General features: G+C 42.9%; 2 protein-coding genes across 4 annotated transcripts; one reads left to right on the forward strand and one right to left on the reverse strand.

The window, feature by feature from the left end:
• Window positions 1-1,533: 1,533 nt before the first annotated feature.
• Window positions 1,534-4,256, reverse strand: LOC101163660 (serine/arginine-rich splicing factor 2). 2 transcript variants are annotated; one of them, XR_909108.3, is made up of 4 exons: window positions 3,677-4,256; window positions 3,021-3,313; window positions 2,177-2,245; window positions 1,534-1,750 (listed from the first exon to the last, which is right to left on the reverse strand). XR_909108.3 is itself a non-coding variant. In XM_011477771.3 (3 exons), exons 1-2 carry the CDS (start codon window positions 4,036-4,038, stop codon window positions 3,040-3,042), a joined length of 636 nt encoding a protein of 211 aa, XP_011476073.1. In that variant the 5' UTR covers window positions 4,039-4,256; the 3' UTR covers window positions 1,537-2,245; window positions 3,021-3,039. The 2 variants fall into 2 exon arrangements, 1 of the variants encoding a protein (XP_011476073.1); XM_011477771.3 differs by having other exon boundaries at window positions 1,537-2,245.
• A 302-nt stretch (window positions 4,257-4,558) lies between these two features.
• On the forward strand, window positions 4,559-10,650 carry mfsd11 (major facilitator superfamily domain containing 11). 2 transcript variants are annotated; one of them, XM_023957308.1, is made up of 14 exons: window positions 4,559-4,828; window positions 5,189-5,305; window positions 5,389-5,444; window positions 5,549-5,656; window positions 5,754-5,833; window positions 5,914-6,010; window positions 7,157-7,215; window positions 7,320-7,479; window positions 7,719-7,756; window positions 7,830-7,895; window positions 8,138-8,263; window positions 8,340-8,514; window positions 8,668-8,803; window positions 8,874-10,650. In XM_023957308.1, exons 2-14 carry the CDS (start codon window positions 5,210-5,212, stop codon window positions 9,027-9,029), a joined length of 1,353 nt encoding a protein of 450 aa, XP_023813076.1. In that variant the 5' UTR covers window positions 4,559-4,828; window positions 5,189-5,209; the 3' UTR covers window positions 9,030-10,650. The 2 variants fall into 2 exon arrangements, with proteins under 2 accessions (XP_023813076.1, XP_004071196.1); XM_004071148.4 differs by having other exon boundaries at window positions 4,560-4,836; window positions 5,190-5,305.
• Window positions 10,651-11,131: the final 481 nt, after the last annotated feature.

Below are 11,131 nucleotides of genomic sequence, written 5' to 3' on the forward strand. Positions count from 1 at the left end.
CGTTTTTCATGATGTCATAAAGTGCAGCTGTTTTCCTGCATTACCTGCTGTCTTACTGTCAAATACTGACACCAACTAAACCACAGGCAGACGTCAAAAGTACATTTATGTGGAAAATAAAGACACGTCATCAAAATGTCTACAATAGTTCCTAAAGGATGACATTATTAGCATGAGCCGAGTGATCTAAAGGCACGCCATGATCCTGGTGTTGCGCAACAGGCAGCGCTTGCTGCTCTCCGCGTGCACGTTTCTCCTGGCAGACTGAGCCCACACCACCCCTCCCCTTTTTGTTCTCGCACACGCAGCCGCGTGTGACAGGAGACGGGAACGCGCAGCTCCACGAACAGGGATTCACAGTTTCAGGCTGTTACAAACTCTGTGATAGAACAGACAACAGGAAACTCGTTTGAATATAGAATTAAAATAATTTAAAATATTTTTTTGTGTGTGTTTTTGAGTTTTAAAAAAGAAAAATTAATTTGTACATTTTCCCATCTTATGGAGAAATCTTTAAAGATATAAATAATAATAAATTGACTTAAATTCTTCCAAAATCTTTGAACAAACAGTAACAAAAAGGGATGCGTAATAGTTTTTGAATGATTTCCACAAAAACTACAATTAATATTGATCTATTTTTTTAATGTTATGTATCGCTTTGCTGGTTGAATTTTATAAAACACGTTAAATAATTTCAAATTATTTACTTATATTATATTTATTTATAATAACAAATGGCCAAAAGGACATTAACCTTTTGAAATCTGTGTATTTTTATGTCATAATCATGTCCAGGATTAGGTTTTTTGACTTTTGTTTCTCAACAAAAGTCAAAAAACCTGAGACCCCCCCCAGGACTGACGACACACAAAAACCAGGATGTTAATGTTTGGGCCGTTCCGCCTTATTTCCCTAAAATGTTAGGATTTGCTTACCTTCTTATTGTCCCGCACTGACGAGCTTAAGCTAAGGAACGACCCCCGGAAATGTTTTTTCGGTGACAGAAAGTCGCCTCGTGTTGAGGAAAAATTCAAGACCCATTCACCAAAATGTAACAGTTTTAAGCTTTTAAGGCCTGATTTTGGTTCAATTAAATTTACGACCGTTTAGCTCTTTTTCAGGATCACCATCATAAACAAAATGTTTAGTTTCCTGAAATCTACTCCAGGATAACTTAATATTCTCTGGCAGCCAAAACAGTCATTTTAAATGTATTGTTTTTCCTCTTGTGATGCAGGTTTATTGTATATTTTTAAGAGTTTTATCACTGTTGGCACCTTATTTGTTACTTTCTTTGCACCTTGATTCTCAGATTTGTTGTAATCATTGAACTTAGCGGGATCATTAGTTCGTCCGGTCATCTTTATTTACATCATCTTCTATATGAACAGGATTAACTTTGAGTAAATTACAGGTGAAATCACTGTTTTCCATCTGTCAGACAACAAAAATTGAAAGACCAGACCCCCACCTGCTGGATTTGTTCCAAAACTTTCCTGTAGATTTAAATGAACACAGAATCAAATGAGGCGGTTTCAGACAAAAAAAACCCAAATCTTTAATGAATGAAAGTCCCGTTTTCCAGTCAAAACCTCCATTTGTCACAAAAGGACAGACTGACTTTAGCAGCCGTAGCAGCGCAGTCACAGCAGCTTTCTGGAGAAAACTGGAAACATCCAAGCCCCCCGCACAGCAACATGGCACCTTAACAGCTAACCAGCACAATTCAACAGCTACACAACTGCGCCTAGTGCACAAAAACAAACACAAGCACCGTTAGAATGAAAGAAAAGCAGATGCAAAATGTCACTCAGTGAAGCCTAATCCAACAAAAATCAGCTTCAGCTTATTGTTTTACTGTTTCGCAGCAAACAAATTCACTTTGACAGGATGCATGAACCAAATAAATGCAAACAATTATTCAACTGATTGTTTAATGTCATTTCCAAGCAGATTTAGAAAATACAAAAAAAGCCTAAAGCATGAAAGTAAACCTCAAAGTTCTAGTCTTTATTTGAACCTGCAGAGTCTCCACCAAGATTTTCTAAAATTTACTCTCAAATTAAAGAAAAATAACAAACATGAATTAAACCAAATCCCTCTATAAACGTGAAGTCAAATTGTATTTTAAGGGCAGCTAAATAGAAAAGACTGAAACACAAAATACAGCAACCTTTGACAGATGAACGCTGCTGCTGGCGGCGGCGGCACGAGAGCCAAACTCTGACGTCTTCCATCGAAACTGCCAAAAGAAGCAAAGGTCATGATGGGTTATTTAACAACACACCTGAGAAAACAGGAGAAAGCTTTTGAAATGTCAGGCTTTTCCTGCACCATTACGGACCACAAAGGATGGATTTTACTCTTCGTTTCATGCATCTACTTTAGTTTCAACAACAAAAAAGGCTTCATCAATAAAGCCCGACACAACGCGCCGCCGGACCTCAGATCGCGTCTGTACCATTGACTTAACATTGAAAGGTAACCCTGACCGTCAGTCCTAAGACATGCAGCCCAGAAATTAGTTTAGTTTTGAAAATGACATGCAAATAATCACTTCTTTCTGGCATTTCATTCCATTTGCTGTGCGATTGAGTTCAACAATCTGCATCATGTCCTGATCCACAGCCAGTGCTGCTGCATGAAGCCTAAATTCTGATGTCATTCAGAGCTTTGTTCATCTCATCAAAGCTCCTTTTGGTGTGTCATTTCAGTGAACAGCAGCATCTGGTTTTGTCGTTCCACATATTGTTCAAAAAGTGTCGATTCGGAACCAAAAATGTCACTTTTCACACTTTATTGCTAAATTGAAAGGTTGGACAATAGAGACTGTCAGTCGGTGGTGCCTGAAACACTGGTTGGTCTGCTGATTCTTCCTATTGGCTGTCCTGTTTTCAGGTATGCATCACTTTTTATTTGAGTGTTGTTCCTCTTGACCAGAGGTTGTATTCTGGTCACGGCTCCGCCTGCCTTCACCAGCAGCACCTGAACAAACTTTAAGGAAGTTCTGAACTCACCTTTCCCAAAGGACTCCGTTCAATTCTCTGCCTGTTTCGGCGGACTTTTAGATCTGGACCTGGAGCCCTTTTTGGAGGAAGGGCTGCCGCTCCTGGACCTGGACCTCGGCTTGGAGTGGGACCTGGATCGAGATCTTGAGGGAGAATGTACCTTGGACTTTTTGTCTCTGGGGGAGCGGGATTTGGATCTTGAGTTGGACCTGGATCGGCTGTAGCGGGACCGGCTTCTGGAACGAGAGCGGCTCCTGCTGCGGGATCGGCTTTGTCTTCTTCGCCTTGGGCTGCCGGAATGGCTGAACACATTCAGAGGGGGAGGGTAAATAGGTGTGAATCTCTGTAAATTTATGTGCAATAAAGTTTATTGCAAAAAAAAAAAAAAAAGTTCTGATAAGCCAGCCCCAAAGAAAAAGCTATTACTGAATGTCATCTGTGTTTTAAATAATAGGTAAAAAAAACAATAATATATTTTGTAAAATAAACAAAATTTCCCATCATGCTTTGTGATGTTCTAGTACATTTTTTTTTGTTTATTAAAAATACAGGTACGATCATTTAGATGAAGAGTTGTGAATCTAGGGAGTGTAAATGATCGAAGGGATCTTCGGAAATGGTGTGAACTGTCGTAAACACTCATTCTTCGGTTTAGACGCTCTCACCTCCTGCTTCTGCGTCCAGAGCCGCTGCGCCTCTGGCCCGACGATCCTCCTCCGCGTCCCCCGTGATGGGAGTCGGGAGGGCGGCCGTATCGCGCCATCTGGACCCGTAACTCCCGGCCGTCCAGGAGCGCCCCGTCCATGGCGTCCATCGCATCCTCCGCGTCCCGCTTGTCGTGGAAACGGACAAACGCGAATCCCCGGCTCTCCTTCGTGTAGCGGTCACGGGGTATGTAGATGTCCCCGACCCGGCCGTACTTCTCGAACACGTACCTGAGGGTTTCGGGTGAAGTTCTGTAGGTCAGGTTGTCCACTTTGAGGGAAGTCATGCCGCCGATGTCTGGCGGGGCCCTGCCGTAACTCATGCTGACTAACCCGGGAGGCCGCGCAGCCTTGACTAAAAGTATAACACCTTTAAAATTCACCACAAGAGATTAAAAACACTGTTTAAAAAAATCCACTAGAGCACAAATTACAAACTCTTCCTACAGATAATCTTAACGAGTGACGTTAACCGAAACGAACTCAGCTACTTCTGGCCATTCGAATCACCAATTCTTCTTTACGGAAACAGCGAGGAAACCCGACGGGGTGTACTGCCCCCTAGTGGACTGGAATATGAATTACAGACATTGTATTTAATTTTATTTTCAAGTACAAATGAATTCAGGGTAAACATTATTCAGAAATTGGCATAAAATAACCGAAATGACACACTGAAAAAACATGGCAAATTAAGGACATGTTTTTTAATTTACATATATGAATTATGTATTTGCAAAAAATAAAGATAAGGTTGATTCCATCACAAAATTCTGAGTCAAAACTGGCCATGAGGTGGAGAACATCCCGTGTCCAAAGCTTTTGTAGATCTGCGCTTTGGTCCCGCGCGGCGCAGCTTTTGTAGATCTGCGGTTGCTTCATGTTAGCTGCTTCGTCAGCTGACTCATTCACATGACTCCCCGTTTCGCCTCTGTCGGTCCCTATTTTCGATTCTGCGGAGATAAGGAAATAATTTAACACCGGTTAAGATTAAGGACCGTTTAGAGGAGATAAATGGCTAAAAACACCGGACTGTAAACAAGAAACTAGCTATGCTAACGAGGAGGCAGTAAGGCACGCGGAGCCGGAGCTGTTAGCTAAAATAAACGTCCTGAGTCTTGGTAAGTTTTGTTTTGTTACAGACTTTTGGGAAGCTAATTCTTTACTCTCGTAATTCGTTTATCGCCATTTACTTCATTTCATTTTAGACTTCTGTTTTAAAACTTAATACATGATTACTTTACAAAGTAAGTCGGATGTTAGCCTGCTCAAATGAGCTTTTTCAGTTGTTCTGTTTTTTGTTTTTGTTTTTTACAGTACGTTCACTGTTTTTGAGTGTGTGACACATTTAAATGTCATGTATTTATTCCAGAATTGACAGGTTTGTAAGCTAGCAGAGACAGTCCTGGTGTCTTCATGACCCCTGACCTGCTGACTGACTGACTGACTGACTGATGTTTGGATTTGCTTCCAGGTCATCAGAACTCTTCCAACATGAGTCCAGAGGGGAAGAAGCTTTGGAACATCATCGTCCTGGGCTTTGGCTTCATGTTCATGTTTACTGCTTTCCAAACATGTGGAAACATAGAGGTACTCTGCGTTTCTGGCTTTCCCCAAAACACTCTGTTCACTTCAATAATAAATATGACTTTCTTTTTCTGTCGTCTTTCCAGCAAACGGTTATAAAAAGCTTCAACAGCACAGAGTTTCACGGGAGCGGATACACAAGGTGACCCGGCTGACCCCATCTGATTTGACATCAATCGGGTGGGATGTTTCAGAACCATTCAGTGAATGAAAACAATTGGATGTGGGTTTGTGTGTCTGCTACAGCATGGCCATCATCTACGGGGTTTTCTCTGCCTCCAACCTGATCGCTCCGTCGGTCGTGGCAGTCATCGGGCCTCAGCTCTCCATGTTCTTCAGCGGCCTTTTATACAGGCGAGTCCTCCCTCTGAATCCCCTGCAAATGTTGTCGGCTAAAGCAGGAGTGTCATTTTGTTCTTTTCTTTGTTTGCTCCTGACGTCCCTCTCACAGCTGCTACATTGCTGTGTTCATTTACCTGTACACCTGGAGTTTCTACACAGCGTCTGTGCTGGTTGGAGTCGCAGCAGCAGGTACAGGAACGCCCAACTCGCTTTTCTGCTTTGTGAATCGTTGTCTTCCGTCATCCGTCACGGTTTTTTCTGTTCTGCAGTGCTGTGGACGGCTCAGGGAAACGTTCTCGCCATCAACTCCTCTGACAGCACCATCGGAAGAAATAGTGGCATTTTCTGGTCGCTGATGCAGTTCAGGTAAACCTGTTTGTCCAGTCCAGGCCACACGCTCGCTTTTCAGATAATTATAATAACAATAATCACAAAACAACAATATCTATTTATTTAAATTAGTTGAAATGGGTTGGTAAAAATAAAGCAAATCAATAAAACTTCAGAGTTTAGTTGATTTTGGGCATATTAGTGGTAATGTTTTTAAATGTGAATGCAGAAATGACTGGCATACAAAGCGAATAATGACGGTAACCATGGAAACCCTTCTGTACAAAACTCCCTCCCTGCTAAAGGCATGTTAGTCACATTGGCTTTGCGGCTTCCTGTGAACCTGCGGCATGCACAGACGTGCACTGAGCATGTGCAGCGTCCACCGGGAAGGCTCCACAGCTGGACGATGGCGAGAGCGTCACTGCTGAACGTGAGCAGGAGCAGTGGAAAATCTTGCCCTGAGTTCTTAGGGGACACTTTTAAAGTTGTTTTTCCTTTAATTATATGTATAGTTTTTACAATTTTAGTTTGGAAAAAGGTCAAGTTTTGTGATTTAAAAGAAAAAGGAAAGTGTTACAGTTTAGAAATCACACAGGATGACAGACGGAGGGACAGCAGGACTCTATTTGAATACCGCCACAATAAAAGCATTAAAAGCTGTCTTACGATTTAAGTGTTTAGCAAAGCGTGTTTTGCAGGTCAGTCAAGCCTCTGAATGCAGACAATAAACCAAAAAGGTCAACAGAATATGAGTGTTGTAAATAATAATAATAATAATAATAATAATAATAAACAAGACCAGGTGTGACACAAAAAGATGAGACGGAACAATAAAACGTTCTGTGCAGGAAGCAGTCAGTGATGCCGGATTGGGCACTTTCCCGCCCATTTTATGTTCTGAATTAGTTGGTAAAGAAGGCTTAGTGCGAGTGGACATAATTCGGCGGCTTTTAGTGACATGAACCTTTGGGGCTTTTGACTTTGTGGGGTGTGGCGGTTTTTAGATGACTTTTGGACAATGGTGACTGTCTGGCAGTGGGGGTGACATCAGAGAGGACAGCGGGGCTTTCTGAAGGACAGAAACTTGAGCAGCAAACAAAGAAAACTGAAAACCGTCATCTTCATCTACATTTGTCTTGTTTGAGGAAAAAGTTTTTCAGCATCTCTGATTCCCTGCAGCTTATTCTTCGGGAATCTGTACATCTACTGCTCCTGGCACGGACACGTCCACATCACGGGTATGAACCAACCTCTAACATCGTTTCTGCTTTGTTTCTTCGTCCTGTTCACGGAAACTTGTGCTGTGGACCTAATTTAAGCATTTGACTCATGTGTGTCTCAGACCTCGACCGTCAGACCGTCTTCATCTCTCTCACCGTCATCAGTCTGGTCGGATGCTTCCTCTTTTTCCTGATCCGGAAGCCCGATCCCGAGGGTTCTTCTGCTCCTGAGGGGGCGGAGTCGCTGCTGCCCTCGGATTCCAGTGACGGCACCACAGAGGGGTGAGGCTGGGCAGATGTGTTCAGAGATGAGGTTTGGTCGTGTCTGAAGTGTACGACGAGGTGGCCGTATCATGACACCTCCGCCGCTGTGCCTGAGGGGTGGTTTCAGGTGTTTCGTGTGTATTTTTGACTTAAAACCCGCGTTAAGTTTTGTAGAAATGTTTTCAGCATTTATGCTTCACTGCTGAGTTTTTTTAATCTTTTGAGAAGGATGTTTTTGTTTCATCTTTCCTCTGCAGTCCCGCTGGTCCTTGTGCTCAGGCCGGCGATGCTTTCAGTAAGTTTTTAACCCCTTCTGGCGATGTTCCTCAGAGCATCCAGCCTGTTAACCTCCAGCTTTATGTTTGCAGTCAAAGCCTGCAAAATGTTTGTGACCAAAGAAATGCTGCTGCTGAGCGTCTCCATCGGATACACAGGTGAGTCATAAAGAAGTTCAGTTTTTAGCAGCAATATTTTTGTTTTATCTTCAATTTTCTTTTACAATGAATAAATAAAAGTTGAGCAAATACAGCTTCATTCCCATCATTTACCGTATTTTCCAGGGTACCACACACACACACCCACACACACAGTCACATTTGCAGTGATGGCGGCTCGCTGGTGAATTTAGGCAGAACAAACTCGAGGAGCCTGAGCTGGGTTTTCTGTGTGCTGACAGGGCTGGAGCTCACCTTCTACAGCGGCGTGTACGGGACCTGCATCGGCGCCATGACCCGCTTTGGCACAGACGCCAAGAGCCTGATCGGAATTTCTGGGATCTGCATCGGCGTCGGCGAGATCCTGGGTGAGTCCCGGAGCGCTGACGCGTTCTGGTCTGTGGTGCCTCAGAGCTTCAGAGCTGTTCTCTGCCGTCCCACCAGGAGGAGGCGTGTTCGGGCTCCTGAACAAAAGCAACCGCTTTGGGAGGAACCCTGTGGTGCTGCTGGGACTGATCACTCACTATGTGGCCTTCTACTTGATTTTTCTCAATATTGCCAGCGATGCTCCTCTGGCACCAGAGGGGGGGACAGACCTGGAGGCGTTCATCACTCCCAGGTACAGAAAGCCATCAGTGAACAGAGGTCAGATGAGACCTGGAAGGATTCCTTTTCCAGAGAGTTTTATGTGACCTTAGCATGAGCTTCAGTGGCATTATGGGAGTTTTTCAGTGTGGCGGCCGCCCTGACTGTTTCCTCCTGGGCGTTTCAGCGTTTGGGTGGCGTTGTTCTGCAGCTTCCTGCTCGGCCTGGGCGACAGCTGCTTCAACACACAGCTCCTGAGCATCATTGGCCTCTTGTTCCGCGACAACAGCGCCCCCGCCTTCGCCGTCTTCAAATTCATCCAGGTGACGGTGGCAGGTAAAGGTTCTTTACTGCTCGACCGTGAAGACGACTAACCTGTCCTTCTCCCTGCAGTCCATCATGGCGGCTGTGGCCTTCTTCTACAGCAACTACCTGCTGCTCCACTGGCAGCTGCTCATCCTGGTCGTCATGGGTTTCCTGGGCTCCGTTTCCTTTTTCGTGACCGAGTGGGTGGCCCAGTCCAGCCGGAGGGACTACGACCGGTACTGAGCGGCCTCTGCAGAGAACGCCGCCTGGATCCAGAACCCACAGACTGTGGTATGTTTGGTTTTTCCTGAGCAGCCCCGACTATCTGACCACAACAGAGAACACTCGTGCATGGAGGACACGCCTGCCATCCTTCACCTCTGGCTTCTTCTGGTTTCATTATGTGCACACCTTTGGGTCTGAGGAGTTCGGGCGGATGGAGATGGCAAGCGGTGATATAAGCCAATAAAACTGCTGGTGATGAAGGAGCATTGAGGGATGTTACAATGAATCTGCTGCAGGTTTTTGGGTTTCTTCTACACATTTAGTGACGCGCTGTTAATGTCCTCATTTCTATCAATACACAGCCTGTTAGGAGTCAGAGGATCTTCACTGTACATAAAATCTACTTCCTCACAGGTCAGGAATGGGTTTGCTTCCCTGATTGACCATTTCTTGATGGCCTTTTGGAAAATGTGTTTGGCTTTGAGGTCCAGACTGAGTCTTCAGCATCTGGAAAACACTTTAAAAGAGATGGAACTTGGATCTTAAAGGGTTATTCATCACAGAATCACTTGACATAAAGGATGTGCCGAAAACGTACCGCTCCTTTCTTTGAGGGTGCTGGTTAAACTCCGCCCCTCCTCTGACTTAAAGGGAATCCGGTTTTGCGAGGAAAATCTCCTGGATGCTGTCGAGCTTTGATTGACGTCAAAACTGATGTTTTGACAGAAAAACTAAACAAAGCATTTTATTATGAAAAGCAAAACCTGAGCCACAAGCAACTTCCTGTCACATGTAAACCGCTTTCTGCAGCCATGAATGATTTATCAAATGTTATTCCTTCAACTGAAATGAAAAATAGAACAGCTTTGCAATGAGTGAACACAGGATTAAAATAAAATCGTAGATGTATACATTTTGAAAAAAAGAGTTACGAAAAAGACAAACTTTGTCATTTCTTACGGCATTAACGCTGTAATATTTATATCCTTTTCTGACCTTCGGCTTAACAATCGGATTCATCATGTGGGTATTAAGTTGAATCTTCATGTAATTTGTTTACTTTTCAACTCAAATGTATGTTCTATTCATATTTCCTTTTTTTTATATGGTTGATCTCTAATTTACAAACAAATATGGTTTCATTTTCATTTTATTACTTTATTTTTCCAAGTTTTTTTTTTCCTCTTACAAAATTTTCTTTGTTGATCTTTTTCCTTTTTTTCTGCCAAACAATGTCTCAAACATTTTGGAGCGACTTTTATCCCAGAGCAAATGTCATTCTCCCAGTTCTAGCGGCGAGCGTGAAACGTCGCTGCACCCCAGCGTCCGTCACGCCATCGGTCTGATCGATGCGCTCCAGCAGCCGATTCTTTCTCACGGTGCTGAATTCAGCTGTGCTGTAACCGTCACTTTATTTGTTTCTATATTGTAATTGTTAATTTATTACTCCACGAACAGAATGGGTGTTTGTTTTTGTTTCAATATTTTCTTTTTGTTGTGGCTGCAATGTGCAATTAAGGGTAATAAGGGAGGTAAATATGCCATAAGGGTGATTTTTATACTTGAATATGATTATTTAGAATGTGGTTAAGAATTTTGCTCTCTTGTTTTTATCAATAAAACGTTCCTCTGACCTTCAGCTTTTTGCTTTGTCGTGTTAAATGTCAGGAAAAAGAGGGTGATGGTTGTAAAAGGGGCTGGAGTTAAAGTTTTCTGCCTTTTTTCACTTTAAAGCTTTAAAAGATGCACGGCATCAAAAATACATGATGTTTGAACGATTTGCTAAGATGTAAAAATATGCCACTGGCAGTAATTTCTATAAAAAATGTTTTGATTTGTTAACAAAATTACACATTTTAACAGTAAATGCGTAAACTGCATTCTTAGACAGAAACAAAAAAAAATTTCTGAACTGAAATATTCTTTTTTTCAACATTTAAACGTGTTTGAATAATATTTCCTATTGATTTCCTTCATTCTTTAAGGTAGTTTGATTGCTTTCTTGTTACCAAGCAACGAAAAACGCCATGACTTGCTCAACGTGGAAATCCAACGTGTGAAGCAAGATCAAGCTTATCGAGCTTTTGAAGCTAATATCCGGTGGGGATCTTCAAAATAAA

This window comes from Oryzias latipes, chromosome 8 (assembly GCF_002234675.1).
Source record: "Oryzias latipes chromosome 8, ASM223467v1".
NCBI lineage: Eukaryota > Metazoa > Chordata > Actinopteri > Beloniformes > Adrianichthyidae > Oryzias > Oryzias latipes.

What these genes read in the sequence shown, in the direction of transcription:
- LOC101163660 (XM_011477771.3), bottom strand. Translation starts at nt 4,038, where the DNA reads ATGAGTTACGGCAGGGCCCCGCCAGACATCGGCGGCATGACTTCCCTC. An exon ending in TCTGGACGCAGAAGCAGGAG is followed by an intron (nt 3,314 to 3,676) that starts GTGAGAGCGTCT and finishes GAATGTGTTCAG; the next exon opens with CCATTCCGGCAGCCCAAGGC.
- mfsd11 (XM_023957308.1), top strand. Translation starts at nt 5,210, where the DNA reads ATGAGTCCAGAGGGGAAGAAGCTTTGGAACATCATCGTCCTGGGCTTT. An exon ending in TGGTCGCTGATGCAGTTCAG is followed by an intron (nt 6,011 to 7,156) that starts GTAAACCTGTTT and finishes GATTCCCTGCAG; the next exon opens with CTTATTCTTCGGGAATCTGT. An exon ending in CGTCTCCATCGGATACACAG is followed by an intron (nt 7,896 to 8,137) that starts GTGAGTCATAAA and finishes GTGTGCTGACAG; the next exon opens with GGCTGGAGCTCACCTTCTAC.